The sequence below is a fragment of the Colletotrichum chrysophilum genome (genome assembly GCF_026319265.1).
Source record: "Colletotrichum chrysophilum strain AFK26 chromosome Unknown scaffold_16, whole genome shotgun sequence".
Taxonomy (NCBI): Eukaryota; Fungi; Ascomycota; class Sordariomycetes; order Glomerellales; family Glomerellaceae; genus Colletotrichum; species Colletotrichum chrysophilum.
Window position 1 is genome coordinate 87585 of NW_026517303.1, and position 20199 is coordinate 107783.

The window sequence follows — 20199 nt, forward strand, 5'->3', positions numbered from 1 at the left end:
AGGTTTTGAGTGATTCGTTGGGAAAGTAAGATCAGGGCCGTCTATATACGGACTGCTTGTATGCATACATGTAGGAACGATATTGCCAGCTGACAGGTGCCCATCTTCGAAGCCCTGGTATGTCTACGGCCCCGAGTGGCTCCTCTGCAAGTGGTATGCATCTTGAAAGAGGCGAGAATCCACAGCTGGAGAAAAGAAACCCCCACTGTCAGAATTCGGCTACCAACATGATCGAGAGATCAGACGAACAGAGACTGCTGGTGTAACAGGAATCGTGGCTGGACGAGTGATTTGGAAAGAGGAGTCGGGCAGATACTACTCCCGAATGCTACGACTTCCATGAGAAACGGTCGACTGGCGGCGTGAGAAGTGCCGTCGCCAGGCAGAGAAACTGCCCGTGACCAAAGCTCCTCTGACCGGGTCTCTTCATCCTTGATTCCGGGTATCATATGAGACTCGGTTCCTGAAGCAAGATTGAAATATGATATATCTCGCATATCAGTCCTAGGCTTTGAGGGTTGGATCTGAAGCCCACATTGTGGGATCTTGGCGCCGCCTGATCACAACCGTGCTTCTAAGCCTCGATTACCGAAGGCATGATGTGTCACCTTCTGCAAACGCAGAATGTTGCGTGATGCCGAAGATGTCTTAGCTATCACGTCTTGCAGATATCACAGTGGCGGAGGGTCCGTAGCCGTCGAACGATCTGGAGATTCGTCAGTACGCTATGGCCATTCGAATCCCACGAGAAGAAGAAACCATCAGAACCAGCTTTGGGCCTCAATTTTGGGAACAAAGAGGCCTTCGCTCGATCGCTCACTTCTCGTTTGTGATATCCGGTATGGAGCAAGCTCGATTTTAGCCGTCTGGCTCGTTGCTCTCTATCGACCTGGTCCACATCAGGTTTAAAATATTACCGCCCCCATCAATTTCGATAAACTTTTCATTTTTCGTATTGCGATCCAGCAAAGTACCGACGGCGATTTCAAAGTTCCGCCTGACCGTGAAATTAGCACGAGGTAGATTGCTGCTGATTCTGATGGGAGACACAGAGCTACCCTGGATGATCCGTCCGAATCCTGCCATCTCCTTAGACTCTCCTCGGGGCAGGGCTGGCAAAGGGTGTCGTACGATTGTAGGAAATAAGGCACGTAAGGTAAAGTGACATGCATATCACCCACATTGCAAGATGGACAGGTGCGATGGGTGGGTAGCAGCCGAGAGCTACATCCCAGGAGTACCGGCCGTAGGCCCAAAGCTCAGCCTTTCCCGCCCCAGGTCCAGGGGTCCTTTACGAGCCACTGGGGCACGTCGGATTGATCGGCCAACGGTCGTGAGCGCTTGGCCTGCGAGGTTGTCGAAAATGTGGGCGCGCAACGGGGAAGACGGCCCAGGCCAAGCCGGCGCAAGAGTCCAAGACTTCAAGTGACCTGTCAAATGCAACAGAGTGGGCAATGAGCAGAGGACCCGGACTGTGAGCAGAAAGGATCGGATTCTGGCCGTATATTCGTAACGGCTGACGGTTGCTTTGTAGGATGGGCAAGAGAAAAAAAGAAAGGTGTTGGCGCTATGTGGAGGGGAAGTCGTGGTGGAGGTCGAGCAGCAACGCTGCGGAGGCCAGGGTGGCACAGGCCCGGGGGACCTCCGGAGGCAGGGGCCGAGGATTCATCTCGCCAATCGATTGGAAGAGGGCAACTGTGCCAGTCACGATACCGAGGGTTCCTACTGGGGCAGATCTCTTGATGCTGGGCAGGTGCCGCGGTGGCATTCGGAGCGGGACATGTTTGCCTGCCAACGTCTCAAAGGTTGCATCTGACAAGAGCTTGGGGCAGCCTACCGGCCGAAGCGCACTTCGAGGAAGGCCTTTGATGTGACCCGGCCTGCGCGGCATCATGCTGTGCTTCAGGTTGCGAGACGCCCAGGGCGACGTCGAGATCTGAGGTGACAGCTCACGAAGCGGACCCGGCGCTCCTTGTCCGTCCCTGGTTCCCCGGCTGCACAATGCATTGATGTGGGATGAACTGTACTGGGCCGGGCCATCAAGTTTTCGTTGCCCTGGCCGAAGCCGCGCACAAAGAAAACTCTGTCGAAATCCTGCAGCCTGTTCCTTTCTTTTGTGGTTTCTCGTGCGATCGATTCGAAGAGTATTTTCGTCGTCGCTGTTGTTGGACCCGATACACGAGAAATGACCAGCCAAAAAAATGACTCGTCAGTTCAAAGTATCTTTGAGTGGTCCGGAGACCCTCTCCATTATCCGCTACTTTGGCAATTATGCGCCGCTACTGACTCGCTCGGTTTCTTTTCTTCATCTCCTCGGGTCTTTTGCAAAATGTCTCTCGGGAGTCGGGAACGGCTTGCCAGCCACGTTCGGACTATGTCGGGCAGTGTCTAGCCTTGAGAAATGGCGCAGAGAAGTTGTCTCGTGGTGTAGTGTCGAGAACACCAAAGGTTGCCCGTGTATATTAAAAACTACAGGAGTCACCGTTGTCCTCGATACCCTCCAATTTTGCTTGGGATTAGATACCGTCCACTCGACGCAGGAAACTAAAGGCTGGACTGCCAATAACAGCTCTGATATGCCGTTTTGCCATCGCTGCGAACGCCGGCGCTGGCCTCTGGAAAATGAAACCTTTTGGCCCGAGGTCGAGCCGTCGAGGAAAAAGAAAGCGTTCTAGTTTGATGGTCAGATTATGACGTTGCGAAGGTGGGTCCTCTCTCGCTTCAGGACACAAGTGGCTGAACAGCGGAGGAGTGAGGGGTAGAGCCACGAAAAGTGAAATAACAAACAACCGGAGCTTGGTAAGCGTACTTCGGACGTTCAAATTGGGACCGCTTCGGCCTCCGACAGATGTTCAGAGATGTGCCCCACATTGACACCGATCGCCGTTGTAGTCGCGGGTCTGGATTGCGGAGGCGGGGCCGAGATGCACAGACCTTCCGGCCGAAGTCTCCGGACGATCGATCGAAGTCATTACGTCGACATTACCGTAGCGAGACCCTTTGAATCAGTTGATGTGAGTCCTGCACAATGCTGTGTCCCATCTGTTGTTTCGTACGCACGTGGTAAAACCACTTAGGGCAGTGTAGAAACGATTGAATACATCAATCGGTTCATCAAAAAGAAGATACCGTTGAGCGGTGAATATGGCATCCTGGAGTAAACGCTCCGGCCAGGGCCGTCAGCAAGACTGCACAATCTTTTGCCGCAAAGACACTGATTTTGGTGCATGCATCATGACGAGCAAGGGAGTAGCGCCTGGGCGTCGACCATGTAATGTGCCTGCAATTGCAGTCACGATGACGTCGATGATGAGGTATGTGGATAACCCGCCTGCACCATGCCTTCCTCGGTCGAAGACATATACAGAAGGAAGCCGCTTGTGAGCTCATCTCAATCATCCGACGGTGCTTCATTTGTGATTTGCACCTTACCCAAACACCACACTTCAGAGTTTCTCCAGCCCATATTGCAAACCAAGATTACACGAACGCACTTGCGCCAAGATGACGGACAAGTCTCAATTCCAAGAGGGTATGGCACACAATGCCTCTGTAATAGCACCAGCACTAATTGAACACCAGGCCACAGCGTCCCGGTGACGGATCAGAGCTTCCCAGGAAAGGAGGGAAAGCTGCCCATCACCCCTCAGTTTGATCGCATTCCAGACGGCCATGGCGGCTCAAAGCTTTACCAAGCTGCTGGAAAGCTCAAGGACAAGAAGGCCATCATCACAGGTGGCGACTCGGGTATCGGTAGAGCATCCGCCATTCTGTTCGCTATGGAGGGTGCCGACTCACTCATCGCCTACCTGAAGGAGGAGGAGGAGGATGCACAGGAGACCAAGAAGCGCGTCGAGGCCTACGGCCGAAAGTGCTACCTGGTTCCCACTGACCTCACCGACCGTGCAAACTGCCAAAAGGTCGTCGACGCGGCAATCGAAAAGATGGGCGGCATCGACATTTTGTTCAACAACGCCGCATACCAGATGATGAAGGAGAACATCAAGGACCTCTCCGAGTACGTGAATGACCTTTGTATGTGAGACTCGATCACTGACGGTGCTTTCAGGGACCAATGGGTGCATACGTTCAACGTCAACATCCATTCCTTCTTCTACCTCTCCAAGTACGCCCTGCCTCACATGAAGAAGGGTTCGACCATCATCAACAACGCGAGCATCAACGCCTACGTCGGCCGTCCAGACCTGCTTGACTACACTTCGACGAAAGGTGCCATCATCTCATTCACACGAGGCCTGAGCAACCAGTTTGTCGACAAGGGCATTCGTGTCAATGCCATCGCTCCAGGACCCGTCTGGACGCCGCTCATCCCTGCCACGATGAACGAGGAGGCACAGAAGCAATTCACCGCCCCAATGGGCCGTCCAGCGCAGCCCTCTGAGATTGCGACCTGCGTGGTGTTCCTCGCATCGACTGACAGCTCATGCATCAGCGGCCAGACAATTCACTGCAATGGTGGAACCATCGTCAACGGTTAAGTCGTGAGAGTTGCACACATTGGGCCAGTAGGGCACGTACACTAGTCTAGTAATTAGCCGGTGCAACCAGATGAATAACGTATGACCCATTTAATCTTCGGCTTTACATCCGACGATGCAAGCCTCTTTGCGGGGTAACTTAATCAGGCCAAGCCTTAGTCTCGGTCTGCAATAATGCCTCGCCATTTCAAACAGATGGCAAGAGAAGACAATCGTGAGCTCGAGTTGTCTAGAAGCTTGCCTCGTTGATCATCCCCAATAATTGCTTGGAGCATCGTTGGAGGCACTGGACGCCGTAGACGGCAGAGCTAACCCATTCGGGAGGACAGCATGGATGAAACAGGGGACCGGGATGAAACATGCCCAACCACAGGCCTGACAGGCTGCTAGCCAGCTGCTAGAAGGCAGCGGGGACGACGCGCTTTGCATGACCTGCATTTCGAGAGTGGTTCTGATGCATTTTGTGCATATCCGTCCATATTGAGGCGTATTACCACCGGATCGGCGACTTCTTTTCATTGGACGAGGTGGACGTCTGCTGTTTAGAGCGAGACCGCAGTAACGGTCGCGCCCCTTTATCTTGCTTTCGTTGTTGACTTGACTTGACTTGACTTGACGCGACAGAGCCGAGCTTCCGTGTGTTTAGATAGACGTGCCAGTCGGGGAGCTACGGTGGCTTTCCCGGGCAACCATGTGCTGTTGAGTTTCCGTGTCAAAAACGTGTATTTGCTGAGGCTCGTGGTGAGATAGTTTTGCCACGTAAACTCTGCGGCAACAACAACACAGCAGCGCCGATGCAAGCTTACGTTGGGCGGGTTTGATGGCGGCTTAGATAAGAGTCAATGACGGAAGGGCAGTGGATATGTTCGCGTATCTGATTGTTTCACCGCATCACGGGTCGCGGATCTTTTAGCCCCCAGATTCGCAAATTGTCAAAGTGCCTTGCGGACGACGGGGTATCGATGCTGGGCGCAAACCACTCCACGGGTTTCTGCGACATGACAAGTCGAGGCTTTCTTCGGGTCCCGAACATGTTTGGGGAGAGCTTGACGTCGTTCCCGCAGGCAAGGAGCAGGACGGAGTCATGTCGCCGTGTTCTTGGGCGGCGGGATGCAATGCAAACAGAGATCGATGGGAAACTCTATTGAAGCTTGGTGGTATTGCTGCGGGCCGTTGCTAAGGAATGACATTCTGACACGGGGCAGCACCGCGCGACTGGGCAGCATTCTTTGTACTCTTTTAGGCCGGCAAATAATGCTCCTCCCCCTCCGTCCCCTTTGTCTTCCCAGCAGGCTAGGTAGTGTAATGTAGCTAAGGTAGTCAGTCGTAATCCAATGACAGGACGGCGCTGACTCTGGGGGCCTGCCAGAAATGGGCCCCTCCCATGGTGCCTCCCATGGTGCCTCCTCCAAAATGGAAGGCAAGCGTGGGCATGAGCGTGGGACGTGTCGCGCTTTCCCCTTCCTCGTCGCTCCCTTGTCGCAGGCCCATCCCTTCATTTTCCTTCTCCCCCTTCCAGAACAACTCATCTGGTCTGCCACTGCTTGTTTTGGGCTGAGCCACCCACACGTTCTCCATCCGTTGTTTTTTCCTTTCTTTTTCACTTCTACAACGAGTGTCGCCGTCGACTCCTTCATGCCTCTTGTCCCTCTGGCTTGCTGCTCTGCTTTCTTCTGCCGTATCTGCTTGGGCCCCTCGAGCCGTGCACTCTAGCAGCTGCGAAACCCCACAAGGATCAAGTAAACAAACGAATACCCTACCCTCTGTCGCATCGCATCGCAGTCGCATTCTTCACCCGAATACACCCACGACGCCGGCAACATGTCTGCCACGTACAAGCAGTTTCTGGCTGCTCCCAACTCGTCGCTGCTCGCGCCGAACGCCACCCTCCTCTACATCACCACCACCACCACCATCAATGGACCTACCGACATCATCAAGCACCTCAACACCCAGCGCAACCAGCTGAAGAAGAAGAAGGAGGACATCCTCGACGTCGTTGAGGGTCGCGATGCCATCGCCGCCGAGATTGAGACCTCGCTGGAGTTTGTCACCAGTGGAGGTGCCTACCTGCCTGGCCTTGACGACAACTTCTTGGCTGACCGCACCGTCCACCTGCCAATTGTTTGTCATGCCCCGCGCTCCAGGAGTCTACACTTGAGTGCGCGACCAAGCTAACACGAGGCCCTCCACAGATGCACGTCGTCAACTTTGACAGCGAGGGCAAGATCGCCCAGATCCGCCAAAGCTGGGACCAGGGATCACTCCTCAAGCAGCTCGACATTATCGGAAAGTCCGGCCGCAACTGGCCCATCCGTGACAGCCAGGAGCAGATCAAGATGATCACCAGGGGCCTGAAGGCCACCGGCAAGGTCACCGACGCCCCCGACACCAACGAGCTCATCAACCGGTCCCGTGGCAGCTCGACCAATGCACTCCGCGACCCCCATGCCTCCCTCTCTCTGTTTGCGCCGAGAGAGCAGCAGGCTGAAGAGGGCCCGGCCAGGTCCGTCGTGTCACCTTATGCGGGTACCCGACCTCAGCAGCGGTCTTTCAACGATATCATGAGCGACGAGCCTGCCGACGAGCCCGCCTCTCCCAGCGCAGGACGCGATCGCGTTGCTCCCAAGATCGGTGCCGGAAAGAACTTCCAGCCCAGCCGCCTGTTCGACGCGGACGAGCACGCCCACGTCCCCGACAGCCCCGAGGAGAAGACGTCACCCGAGAAGTTCATCCGTCCCAACCCCAAGAAGTTCCAGCACTTTGACTTTGCCGACGGCTCGGACCCGCAAGACACCCCCAAGCCCGCCGACGGCCGCCCGAAGGCCGGCAAGCACGACAGCAGCTGGGGCTTCGAAGACTTTGTCACCCCTCAAAAGGTCAAGCCTACCAAGACTCTGCGCACCCAGGACGTGCGCCACTGGGATACCGACGTGACCACCGCCGTGAAGGAGACCCCGGTCGCCCGTCCCGTTCAGCAGAAGCCCCGCCGCGATGCCGAGCCGCACTTTGAGTTCCAGGATGACGGCCCGGACGGCGAGCCTAGACCCGCCGGACGCCCCAAGGGTGCGGCGCACAACACTGGTCTGCACCTCTACGAGAACAACCTGTACAGCGAGGACGGCAAGCCCCTGCCTGGAACCGATTCTGATCAGGCCCTTGGTAACATCACCAATCTGAACAACCGCCACAAGGACTTTGACCCTCACTTCGCCATGTCCGACGACTCTCCCAGCCAGCAGGCCGGCCTTCAGCAACGGCCCGGTGTTAGCGACGCTCGCAAGAAGGCGGTGAACATGATGAACGCCAACTGGGAATCCTACGACAGGTCCCCCGCATCCCAGAAGGAAAACATCGAGCCGGCGCCCACGGGCAAGGCCAAGGGTGGCATTCACATTGCCGGCGATGGCATGGGCTCCAGAAAGGCGGTCGAAGACCAGGACGGCGACAAGCGTGGTATCAACATTGCCGGCGACGGTATGGGCGGCAGGAAGGGCACCAACCGCAACTGGCTGTACGGTGGAGATGACGACGAGGAGGACACCCCGAAGGCCGTTCCGCCCAAGGGAGGTTCCAAGCCCGCTGGTCTGACCGCGGCTCAGAAGAGCTTCTGGGACTTTTAATCGACGCCTCTAGATCGGCCCGCCGCATACACCATACGCGCAAGACCTCCGGGGCCACCCTTCTTTGTTTTGTTACGACTCAGATGTCTTGCATGCTGCCCACGATTCACGGGAGCGTTTATTGTTGCGATATTACCAGACCTTGTCTTGTTTACTCCAGAGCGGTCCAGCGCCTGCCCAACTCTTTGGGGGGATGCCTAGCCGAGAAATGCCTGGATGTAAGAATGTGTATTAGCCCCATCCCTACCAGAGAAAGAAGGTTTTGTTGGATCAGGGGTGTTGAAGAGTGAGGAGAGAAAAATAGGGTCCTCTGTTATTGTAAAGTTGCAAAGCCCATGATATCCAACAGACAACTTATTCCTATTCATTCAACGCATTCTTGTTCCATGTGAGATGCCTACCTGTGCACCCAGACTAGGCCCGGGCCGTCTCGTGCCAATGGACGATGTAACATGTTTGCAAACTGGCGGAGCAAGCGAAGAGCCCTGAAAAACGAGCTTGAGAAAATTTCATTTCATTACTGCCAAAGGTCTGAGACCAGGAAACGTCCCTCCTAAAAACTGGTATCCACCAAAAGTTTCCCATGACATCCAAAACGCCGCGCTAATATCCCATCGCTTACAATTCCCAACCAAAGAAACACACACAAAAACTCAGCACAAAAACTTGTAGACCCGCTTCCACCTCGGCCAAGTCCTCTTCTCCTCCTCCTCCTGCGCGACGAGGATGCCGAGGTTAAAGTCGCGCCGCCCCGTCGTGAGGTCCATGGCGTCGGTCTGGATGAAGGTCGTGCGGAAGTAGAGCTTGTGGGCGATGTAGAAGATGGCGACGATGGGGAAGGCGGCGTACCTCAAAAAGAAGTTGCGCGCGACCCACGAGGCCTCCTCGTTCTCCCAGCCGACGGGGAAGGCGCCGACCCAGAACTGGGCGATGAGGACGAGGATGTTCATGGCGAGGCCGCAGTATGAGCCGGTGACGCCGACCTGTGAGCGGAAGGCGAGCTCGTGCAGGCCGTGGCCCTTTGCGCGCCAGGCGTGGCGGAAGCGGATGTGGCACAGGCAGATGGAGGCCCAGGTGAAGACGGAGGAGAGGCCGGAGATGGCGAGCAGCCAGTCGAGGACCTCGTCCTGGGCGTCGAGGTCGGCGAGGTAGGCGATGAGGCCGACGGCGGAGGCGACGCCGATTGCGGTCAGGGGGCGGCCCTTGCGGTCGACGTAGGAGAGGAAGCGAGGCGCCTGCTGCTGGTCCGCGAGGGCGGCGAGGGTGCGCGAGGAGCCGAAGACGGCGGAGTTGCCGACGGAGAGGACGGCGATGAGGATGACGGCGTTCATGACGGAGGGGAGGACGTCGATCTTTGCGTTCTCGATGGCGATGACGAAGGGCGAGGTGGTGATGTCCGCGGGGGAGGTGGCGCCCAGCAGGCGCTTCTCGTTGTACGGGACCAGGAGGCCGATGAGGGTCAGGGCGACGACGTAGAAGAGCGTGATGCGCCAGAAGACCTGCTTGATGGCCGTCGGCAGGGACTTGCGCGGGTTGGCTGTCTCGGCTGCCGCGAGGCCGACGAGCTCGGTGCCGGCGAAGGCGAAGGCCGCCGTGACGAAGACGCTGCAGAGGCCTTTGAAGCCGTTGTGGAACGCGCCCGGGTCGTGCCAGTAGCGGCCGCCTATATAGCCCGAATCTGGGGTGCCGCCGCAGTTGAGGACGATTCCGAGGAGGCTTTGAGGGCGCGTGTTAATGAGAGGCAGCCTTATCGAGGGCGTTTGTATGGGACTTACATGAAGCCAATCACGGCGATGACTTTGATGATTGAAAATATGAATTCGGCCTCGCCATATCCTTTTACGCCGAATAAGTTGATAGCTATGATGCCGACCAAGAAGATTGTGACGAATATCGCTTTGGTGATGCGTCCGTCCCAGTACGTTATCGTTATGGAGGCGGCTATGATCTCAAGGGGAAGCACTATGAGCCATTGTAAGGCGTAGCTGTAAGGCGTTAGTCTGAAGTCGACGATGCGGACCTGTACGAGTGAACTCACTTCCAACCCATCGCAAACCCCCACGAGGGGTCCAGGAACCGCGTCGAATACGCCGAAAAGGAACCCGCAACGGGGAACGCAACGGCCAGCTCTCCCAGCGCCTGACAGGTGCAGTACAGCATGCCGCCGACCAGCGAAAACGCTATCAGCAACGACGCCGGCCCGCCGACCTCGAGCGCCGTCCCCGATGCCACGAACAGGCCCGTGCCGATGGACCCGCCGATGGCAATCATCTGCAGGTGGCGGCCCTTGAGCTTCCTCGACAGCAGCGAGTTGGAGGTCTGCAGGTTCGCGTGGTGGATGTCAAAGTAGTGCACGCCGTTGAGGACGCGCTCCTCGCCGCCACCGGCTTCCTCCATGTCGATGGACGAGTGCTTCGGCCGCGGGTGCTGGCCCGGGTCGCGGCGGAAGGACTCGAGCACGCGGGCGAAGACGCCCGGCGCCGGGGACGGGTCGTAGATTGGCTCGCGCCGCATGCTGTAGCTGCTCCCCAGCGTGAGGGAGTCTTCCTTGATCTTGAGCGTGCTGAGTTCCACGTCTTCGTTGTAAGGCGCCATTCCCGTTGCTGCTTGTGGTGGGCAAGGCTTCGCCGGGGGGGGGGGGTATAGGGTTCTCTGTGGGTTTACACCGCTTCGTCGCGGGGTTCGTCGATCGTCGTCGGCACGGGACTGGTACCGTGATTCCGACTCGCTTGCGATATTCGATGTTTCGATCGATCGGCGTGGCTAACGGACTTTAGGCGTCTGTCAGCTCCGCGGAGGACCTCATGCCTGTCGCAGAAGGGAACAGGGTGGTGATGTTGGCCGCTTGGGAAAATGCCGTCGGGTGGTTCGAGTCGTATGTCGGGTATCGTGCTTCGTCGTCGTAGCAGATCGCCTGGCTTCGCAAGATTGCAATTCAAAGATTTGAAAAACAACGGCGCGACGCAAAGGAGCCTGGCTACCTAAGGGGGTTGGGTGACTCGCCCGTGTAGGGAGATGCTTATCATGCTGCTGCGGCTGTGGCACACCGAAGCAGCGCAGTCCAGTTGCCGCATTGGCGTCGAGAGAGGATGGGCTGGCGGCGGGAAAGGGTGCCTTTCGCTGCTATCTGGCGACAAGGATGTTGCCCGCAACGCCAATCCATCCAACCTGTCGGCGACAAGACGAACGATATCCTCGAACGGGTTAAAGGCCGGGCTGGGGTGGTCAAGGTTCGTTCGGCGAATGGGGGGGACGAGTCGCCGCGACCCAGGCCCCCGATTGAATCCTTTTAGCTTCCTGCCAGGGCTTGTCTATCTCTGGTTCTCTCCCTTGAAGTGTCACATCCCGCGCTGCTGATGATGGACGTGGTGTGTACAAATATGTGTGTGGTACACATGTGAAGAAAACCCACACCATTGTCTCCCGTTATCTCCATCTCGTTCTTGGTATCCTCGCTTCCCGCATCGTCGCAATCGGCAAGGGGAGGCACATGCTTGTCCGGGGGCGCCTTATGGGGGTGCTCCAGCGCCAGCATTGCCCGCCTTCCACCTTTCGATCCACTGACTGACATGCGGGAGAGATTCGTACACCGCACTGGCCAGCTGTAGTGGAAGACCCCTCGCTCGCCATCCCCTGCCTCTCGATCCTTCAGTGATTGTATCCGTGACCTCTTACCACCTGTTTGGGAATTCCTCAGGTTTTGACGATTCGCAAATCAACCTAGCGTTACGCCTTGCGTCGTCTCTTCTAAGCTTCGCTTTGCCTTTTCGATATACTGCGCAAGATCGGCTCGTCCCGCAACGTTTGTTCGTGCTTGCCTTTGCGTTGACAACTGACACCCCCGCGCACGCACGGATGAGGCCCCATCGGCAGGCTGCCAGCCAAACTCATCCCATTTCCTAGGCGCCCAGGCCGTCTTGCGTTGGCAAGGAGCGCCGTGGCGGTTTGACGTGATCAATTCTGGGACATCTCTTACTTTTTTGCGCCTCAGCATACGAGCTATCTTGAGTCTTATCGAGCGTATTGTTTGTGATGGATATTTGGAGAATCAGTCTTTCCCGCCGTCTCCTACATTGCTTTGAAAAATTGTTCCTCTCTTGCAGCGGTGCTCTGAATGTCCATCACTTCGAATCTAGAGGCTCGTCTTGAGGGTTGTACCATCAATCATTCTTTAAATCAACGGCTGCATTATCACTCCCATCATATGAATCAAGGTACATCACAATGCTTCGTCAACCCGAACGCACGCTTACAATCTTCCAATGACATCCACTGGAAACATTTCTTACAACGCGTTTTGTAAAAGCCCAAATCACTCCTTGTACAACGCCACCTGTGCTAGTCGGCATGGATGCCTGCAAAGACACAGTCATGCTGTAATATAAACATAATCCCACACTTGCTTGGTCATTACAAGACGGGGAAGACAGTAGATGACGAGAGACGACCAAGACATGGATCCTCATCAGTCAAGCATATCAAATCAAGCCCACGGCTGCACCTTGAGCTTGCCGTTTTCCCTGGGCTTGCGCGACCATCCCGTGCTGAAAAGCTTGCCCATGTCGAAGCGAGGGAGGGGGTGCGCCTCCGTGTTGAGGACAATCTTGTCCAGGGGGAGCAGGTCGTTGGGAGAGAAGAGGAGATAGAAGTACTTGAGAGTCTCGGCCTGATGGAGCATGTCAGCAACCACTTTATCAAAGCTAGGAGCATGTAACTTACCATCCAGAAACTTTCCAGGTTGTCACGGACGACTGGGGGAATTGTGTTGGCGTTACTCAAACTGGTGAAGCCACCGCCGTCCTCGACCGAGGTGTAGTTGACGAAAGACTTGAACATCTCCCAGCCCCAGTCACGGTACTTCTGATCTCCGGTGATTCTCCACATGTAGAACAAGCTCTCAACAGTCTCTGGACGCTGCAAGTTGTGGACATCCATGGCGTGGACGTCGTAGTCCTCGCGCCACTTGGCGTGCGGGTCGGGGTCGAAGGTCGAAGGCGGATTATGGGAGGCAGAGGCAGGGGCCGGCGGGCTGTCGACGTTGAAGTAGGTGATTTCAGCGGCGAGTCCAGTTGCCATCCATTTGTACATGCCCCAGCAGGTTTGCATGAGCTCGCGAGCCAGCTTCATGTCTGCGTCCTTCTTCTTGTTCCACGTCGGCAGTCTTCTGGCTTCGGCTTCAGGAATACCCCCGGTAGCTCCCAAAGCAATCGTCCCGGGCATGAAACACACCAAGTGGTCCATCTTGGGAGACAAATCGTTCGAGAGACCGTTGGGTCGCTCTCCGAGGACGGTGAAGCCGGAAGGCTTGCTGTATGTGATGAGATGCTTTCGAACTCCCTCCAGGGCATCGTTCCACATTTCCAGGTAAATTGGCTCCTGCTTGTTCGTCTGCAGGTACTGCTTGATCAGGTACTCATAGTACGAGTCGCCGCGGGAGCCCAGGCGAATGTTGTCGCCCCTGAATTTTCCGTCCGTGGCGTAAACGAAGATGGGGACCAGGCCGTCTTGGGCACCGTTGTCGTCGACAACCTGCATGGCCTTTTCAACCTTGTCCCAGAAGTCCTTCTCGCCGGTGAGCTTGGCCAAGTACTTGAATTCGAGTTGCAGAGTCGTCGCCTCGGCAGTCGAGGAAGCACCGCCATCCGCGTGCGACTGGATGCCCTTGTACTGAGCCAGGTTGACGCTGGCCCACGGGACTCCTGACGGCGAGTCGAAGGCGGCCATCAAGCGATCGGCCAAGTCCCTCGCCTTCTCCAAGTATAGGTCTTCGCCGGCCTGGCCGGGGTCGTCGTCCTTTGTGGCAGCTAGGTCGGGGTATTCGTTCGAGAGGTAGTGGGCTGAGAGAAGGCCACCGAGCATTCTGATTGTCGTCTCGAAAGTATTGACGTCCTGGTCCTGGTCGTAGGTTAAGCCTGTGGCGAGCCATTCCCTAGCGTGAGCCAGGCGCGATGTCTGGTTCATCAAGATCATTGTGTCCAGCGAATCGACGATGATCCATCCGAGGCCCTTGGGCGCCATCTGCCGGCCTGTCTTCGCAATCGGGTGGTACTCATCGTAACCTTCAATTCAACATGTCAGCCTACACATCCAAAGAAAGTGCGTCGCAAATCCCAGCTCTTCTTGAGCCAGGTGCCACCTCGGTTGACTGTTCGGCGCCAACCCATGAGAGGCAAGCTCCCCAGCTGCAACAAACCCGTCGCCAATGCTGTCAAGCTCTGGAGCGGTCGCAAATTGGCATCGGCGAGCGGCCGCTTGTGATTGTAGTCTCGACTTACCCCATGCGTAGCGCTCGTAGGAATCCCAGCTGAGCTGGAAGGCCTCGACAACTCGTTCTCGTCGTTTTGTCCAGTCCGCCTTCTTGCCTGCTGGCTCCGCCGAGCCCAGCCATCCGTTGGTCAGCTGCGACGCCGATTGCCGGGTCTTGGACCCCTCGGAGAAGAAGCCAAACCACCAGAGGCCGGTGAAGAGCAGCAGCAGGGTGCCGATTATGGAGCGCTTCCTGCGCCAGAGGGGTCGCCACCTCCGCGAGGCATAGTACGGCTTGTCTTTGTACATGGGAAGCTGGCCCTTTGTGCCCAAGAGGTCCTCGACTCGTCCCTGGACTCCTTGGAAGAGGCCTTGGTTGCGGGCTCTGCTGTTCGCAGCGCCCGAGCCCCAATACCGATCCTCCAGTTGTCGCTGCGGGTTGCTGAAAGAAGGGACATTCTTGGGGACATTGAATGCCATGTCGATGTCGTTCAGGGCGTTGGCCGCGTTGGCTCCGGCCTCAACTGCCTTCTCCTTGATGTTTTGGGCAGCGCGGGCGGCGGTGATTTTGAAGACGTTGAGAGCTGGACTTTTGTGTAGATTGAAGGGGTCGCGGACGTTCATATTACACTCTCAGCATTGTCGCAGTGGAGACCTGGCGGTTTCGAAGAGACGCAACGGGCTGGGAAGGTGCGATTCGGCAGCGCGAGCCAAGAAGAAAGGGCAAAAACGAGATCACCCCCGGCAACGAAGCACAGAAAATGCAAATGCAGTCTACATCAATGGATGCGAAAGAGCGACTGAGACATGCGCACGCGAATCTCGATGATGTGGACTTTTATTGACTGGACCGGAGAGGCGGTATCACCCAGGCGGTAGGCGGGCCACCTAGCCAACTACCTTGCCTACTACCTAGCTACCCAGGCAAGGTACGAATACACCACGGACAGTGACGACTGTTGCCCACCAGGCGCAAATGAGCATGTCCATCTTTTCTGTGCTGTGACCTTCATCCATAAAGCCTCCGTCCTTTTTCTTCTTGTCGTTTCTGTCTCTCTCACTGTCCGTAGCCCACCCGTGCTCTCGTCTGCTTCCTGAGCTTTGGGACTCACCTTTGAGCGAGTAGTCCGTCGCGCCCAGAGCCTTCGGCACGGTTTAGCAGGCTTGGCCTCTCTTCCAACCACCCTTTGGGACCCCTGGACTTGGAAAAGGCCACCTGTAAAAGCCAGAGACCAGTCGCCAATGGCGGGCGGGCACTCCGGGAGATATGGCTGAAATGTGGATGCCAGGAGAAAAGAAGCCCGACATCTCCGGCGCGGCTCTTCGTGACCCAATGGGTGACGCTACTGCGCTGAGTGAGCCACTGTCGGGTGGACATTGGATGGATGTCACTTCTGTGAGTGGCCTGGACTGGGCCCCGTCACTCCCCTGCCAAAGTACCTACCCGCCCAGACCTCCGCTTCCCGTTGCTCGGGCCGGTGGGGTCTGGAAGGGCACACAATCGGCAGCAAGCATCATCAACGTTCCTGAGGTACTGAGACCTAGCGCGCCCAACACCGACGACTTTGATATCGGCCTGTCGCAGAACGAGATGAGAGCATCATAAGGCACACCTAAATTCCAGAAGGGATTGGAAATACGCACAGCAGATCGAACTAAAGTGGAAGACGAATCTTTGGTGATATATCAAATCGCGGCCGGGGTTCATATTCACCAAATATAGCAAATTCATCGATATCCAGACCCCGTCTGAAGCGAAGGGATTTTTTCATACCGACAGCGCCTAACAGAGACCAGACATGTCGTTCAAGGACTATCCATCGCTGGCCCCAGAAGAGTTTGCGGAAGCGTGCCACCACTTTGACAGCCAATACTGCCGCGCGACCTTGGGTCCCCTTCGACAGCGATGGAAAATGAGGGTCTGCACGGCGTTGGACACCTCCTTTGCGATGGGCGTCGAGTACACAACCTACCTGCAAATTATCCGGCCGCTGGAAGCTACACTGGACTGCGGTGATCTCTCCTTGGTTCTGGACAAGTTCTCGTTTGGAGACGGAGAGGCGCCTGGATTAAATGACGAGGCTATGATAGATGCTGAAGAGACTGATGAGGTAATGTCGCCCGATCTATCCTCGTGCGGCTCTTTGCCTGACACTACGAGATGACAGGCCGCCCTTTCCAAGCCGCGCGTCCCAGACGCCGGACATGTTGTCTATGAGGTTCACTTGCACCCGACGTATCGGATGCCATGCCTGTGGTTCACGTTGCACGGGCTGCCAGCAGACGAGCCAGCCTTCAATCTCGATACAGTCTTTCGGAGGCTAGTACCCGACGAATACAAGGACGCCCTCCGCAAGACGGGCGGCATCGGAGGCATTTCCGCCGATGTGAGTGCGAACCAGCTGTGAACCAGTCAATTATAAGTTCTGAAAGAGACCATTTGTAGGTCTGTACTAACACATCATGTCGTAGCATCACCCCCTGACGGGACTTCCCTCTTTCTTCATCCATCCATGCCTCCTCGGAGACGCCATGTCGGGGTTCGACTGTTCCAAGGAGCAGTACATGATGCTCTGGCTGGGCCTGGTCGGCGGTTGCGTTGGGCTCTGGGTGCCCAAGGAGATGGCCACGGATTCCTCCGGCTGAAGCACGCTGCATTATTCCTGCATCTCCCCTTGCTGAACTAGACTACGAGACCCCGCGGGTGCTCAATCGTCGTCGCTGTCCTCTTCCATAGCGACGTCACTGTCGTCATCCTCCTCCTCGTCGCGCTGCCGCTTCTGGCCCCGGTCGGCTGCTTGTGCATCGCTCATCGGTTGGTCACCGCTGGGAGCGGGCTTCGATGCCGCCGCGGCCTCGCCTGGTGCCGGAGCGTTGAAAATGCTTTGCTGCAACTCGGTGACTTCGACATTGGAGGCTCCGGCGGTCGAGTTCGGCATCTTGTACGTGCCGTCAAGCTTCGCGACGAAGTCTGACTTGGACTTGGCGTACTGGATCGACTGGTATCCGGTCAGTAAACGCATTTTCCCGCGGAGTGGTTTGGAAAACACACCAAAGGACGGCCGAGGAATTCAAAGCCCTCAAGAGATCGCATGGCTTGTGTGGCTGCTTGGATGTCGCGGAAGGTGATGTGTGCTTGTCCTCGCATCTTCATGGTCTTCATGGCGACAATGTCGAGAACCGGACCGTACGTAGAGAAGAGCAGATAGAGCTCCGTTCGAAGGTCGTTTTTCTGGATCTTTGCGGACGGGAGATTTGTGACGTAGAGCCTATAGACCATTAGCACACCGTCATGCAATCAGGAGCTGTGAACGTACGTCTGATTGGGAGAGATCTGGGAAACTTTGGCGGGCAGTGATGAGTTGGGCGCAAGGCCGCGAGGAGGGGCGACGGCTGCCATTGCAAGTTCGGTCGACGCGGCAATGGATTGAATAAGTCGTGGAGTGGTTCGTTTCAAGGGTTCGCAAGAGTGATCGTGAGCGCGTCGCGGGTCTGTTGTTGTGTAACTGTCGCGATCTGAATTTTTGATCTTCGTCCGGCCACCGCAGTTTGGCCTTCGGGAGCTTCCTTACTAGCGCCATGCTTCAATTGAGGGGACACCCCAGGGTGGCCTTATGGCCTGAAGTCGGTGCAGACTGAGCGACATGCTTTGCTGAAGCAGCTACGTGACCTCTGCCCCACCATGAGCAGCCGCTCGCGGTACACCGCATTGTACGCAAAGCAGCGTCTTGGGCATGTACCTAGGTGGCAGGTAAGCAGCGCATCGTCTCGCACTGCCACTCGACACTCAACATCCTCTGCTCTTCTCCACCAACACTCGTTCCCTTCCTCGACATCTCCCGCCATTCGACAAAGTAGCGGTAGTAGAGAGCTATACTCCTATCGCAGACGAAACCCTCATCATGGCGCCCCCTCAAGTCCACCACCTCTTCCACGCCCCCATCGCGGACCACTCGTTCTCAGCCGACCGCGAGACGCTGGCCATCGCTCGCGATTCCACCATTGAGCTTTATGGACACGCCGGCAACTCCTTCAAGCTCAAGGACGAGCTGAAGGGGCATGACAAGACCGTCACCAGTGTCGACATTGCTCCCAACAGCGGTCGCATTGTCTCCTGCTCCCAGGGTATGTCGATGCCTGCACCAGCCCCTCAGTCGGTCCCTGAAGCTAACCAGTTCGCCAGACCGTAACGCCCTTGTGTGGGAGCCCTCGCCGAACGGATACAAGCCCACTCTCGTCCTGCTCCGCATCAGCCGCGCCGCTACCTTTGTGCGCTGGTCGCCGTCCGAGACCAAGTTCGCTGTCGGTTCAGGTGACCGCGTTATCGCCATCTGCTACTTCGAGGAGGAAAACGACTGGTGGGTTTCCAAGCACTTGAAGAAGCCCATCCGCAGCACCATCACGTCTGTCGCGTGGCACCCCAACTCCGTCCTTCTCGCCGCCGGATCTACCGATGCCCACGCCAGAGTCCTCTCCAGCTTCATCAAGGGCGTCGACCAGCGCCCGGAACCCACCGCCTGGGGTGAGAGGTTGCCCTTCAACACCGTCTGCGGAGAGTACCTGAACAACTCTGCCGGTTGGGTGCACTCCGTTTCCTTCTCGCCCAGCGGAAACGCTCTGGCTTTCGCCGCCCACGACAGCAGCATCACCGTCGTCTACCCCAGCGCGCCCGAGCAGCCCCCTCGCGCCGTCGTCACCATCTCTACCCAGCTCCTGCCCTTCATGAGCCTTATCTGGAGCAGCGAGGATGAGATCATTGCTGCCGGCTACGACTGCGAGGCGTTCCGCTTCAAGGGCGGTGAGGGCGGCTGGGGCCTGGCCGGAACTCTTGAGTCCAAGGGCCGCCCCGGCCTCGAGGATGCCCGCGAGGAGTCCGCGCTGAACATGTTCAGGCAGATGGATCTCAAGGGCAAGGTCAAGGATGATACCCAACTCAAGACGGTCCACCAGAACACCGTCACCAGAATCCGTTCGTATGAGGAGTCAGGCGGCAACGTCACGAAGTTTACTTGTAAGTTGCACGACCGTCTTTGTCTCTTTGATTACCATGAAACTGACTTGACACAGCTACCGGCGTTGACGGAAGAATTGTCATCTGGAGCACTTAGACTACCCTACATAGCAACTTTGAATGAAATACCACAGTGTCTCAACCTACTCTTCTAGGCCTCTTCCGTACTTTCTGCCAGGCTGTCGTCCCGGCCAGCAGACCTTCGAGAAGACCGGTGAACAAGTTCAGGTCGTTGCACGCACGTATTTAAGATATCGTCAACCCAGGAGCCCTTGGCTGTTCGTCGGCGGACTCTCCAACTCCTCTTCTCAGCCCACAACATGGACTCTCCAATCTCCCCGAGCGAGTTCATCTACAACCCCCGTGGACGGCAGCGGTCGGTACAGAGCGCGACTCTGTCAATCGGTAGCCCCGTGCCAGCGCAACTAAGACCCGCAGAATCGGACGTTCAACATGGGCTGTCATACGGGCCGCAACCGCATCGACTCGACGCTCAGCGATGGCACGTTGAGTTCCGCCAACCCAGTCCAGATAACAGCTCCTGCATGCGCCAAATTGACCGAATATGCTTCGAAGCCGCTCAGAGGTACGTAGACGGCCAAGTCAACAGACATGCGCATAACAATTATCCGGCCAACGACGAACCTCACCGTCAATATGCAACAACCAATCACGGGACATTCAATGGCTTCTTTCAGATTGAAGGATACTTGTTCTCGTCCAACATCAGGCGCATTTGCGATGGGCTATGGGCGCGGTCATGGCAAGAAAGACGCGACATCTACCGGGACCGACAAGCAGTTGGGGACATGGCGAATCT

At 56.7% G+C, this 20199-nt stretch overlaps 7 protein-coding genes across 7 annotated transcripts; 4 read left to right on the forward strand and 3 right to left on the reverse strand.

The window, feature by feature from the left end:
* Window positions 1-3504: 3504 nt before the first annotated feature.
* Window positions 3505-4499, forward strand: COL26b_002993 (uncharacterized protein; the record flags this gene model as incomplete). Its single annotated transcript, XM_053175899.1, has 3 exons — window positions 3505-3532; window positions 3583-4018; window positions 4070-4499. 3 exons carry the CDS (start codon window positions 3505-3507, stop codon window positions 4497-4499), a joined length of 894 nt encoding a protein of 297 aa, XP_053040066.1.
* A 1821-nt stretch (window positions 4500-6320) lies between these two features.
* COL26b_002994 (uncharacterized protein) lies at window positions 6321-8122 on the forward strand (the record flags this gene model as incomplete). Its single annotated transcript, XM_053175900.1, has 2 exons — window positions 6321-6623; window positions 6695-8122. The coding sequence occupies 2 exons, from the start codon at window positions 6321-6323 to the stop codon at window positions 8120-8122; spliced, it is 1731 nt and encodes a 576-aa protein (XP_053040067.1).
* Window positions 8123-8775: 653 nt separating this feature from the next.
* On the reverse strand, window positions 8776-10717 carry COL26b_002995 (uncharacterized protein; the record flags this gene model as incomplete). The annotated part of the gene is made up of 3 exons (XM_053175901.1): window positions 8776-9838; window positions 9898-10107; window positions 10161-10717. The coding sequence occupies 3 exons, from the start codon at window positions 10715-10717 to the stop codon at window positions 8776-8778; spliced, it is 1830 nt and encodes a 609-aa protein (XP_053040068.1).
* A 1888-nt stretch (window positions 10718-12605) lies between these two features.
* COL26b_002996 (uncharacterized protein) lies at window positions 12606-14992 on the reverse strand (the record flags this gene model as incomplete). Its single annotated transcript, XM_053175902.1, has 3 exons — window positions 12606-12788; window positions 12842-14181; window positions 14398-14992. The coding sequence occupies 3 exons, from the start codon at window positions 14990-14992 to the stop codon at window positions 12606-12608; spliced, it is 2118 nt and encodes a 705-aa protein (XP_053040069.1).
* A 1175-nt stretch (window positions 14993-16167) lies between these two features.
* On the forward strand, window positions 16168-17014 carry ATG10 (E2-like conjugating enzyme atg10; the record flags this gene model as incomplete). Its single annotated transcript, XM_053175903.1, has 3 exons — window positions 16168-16479; window positions 16537-16755; window positions 16841-17014. 3 exons carry the CDS (start codon window positions 16168-16170, stop codon window positions 17012-17014), a joined length of 705 nt encoding a protein of 234 aa, XP_053040070.1.
* A 62-nt stretch (window positions 17015-17076) lies between these two features.
* Window positions 17077-17768, reverse strand: COL26b_002998 (uncharacterized protein; the record flags this gene model as incomplete). Its single annotated transcript, XM_053175904.1, has 3 exons — window positions 17077-17367; window positions 17421-17637; window positions 17686-17768. The coding sequence occupies 3 exons, from the start codon at window positions 17766-17768 to the stop codon at window positions 17077-17079; spliced, it is 591 nt and encodes a 196-aa protein (XP_053040071.1).
* Window positions 17769-18270: 502 nt separating this feature from the next.
* COL26b_002999 (uncharacterized protein) lies at window positions 18271-19476 on the forward strand (the record flags this gene model as incomplete). Its single annotated transcript, XM_053175905.1, has 3 exons — window positions 18271-18493; window positions 18552-19379; window positions 19436-19476. The coding sequence occupies 3 exons, from the start codon at window positions 18271-18273 to the stop codon at window positions 19474-19476; spliced, it is 1092 nt and encodes a 363-aa protein (XP_053040072.1).
* Between the last annotated feature and the right edge of the window lie 723 nt (window positions 19477-20199).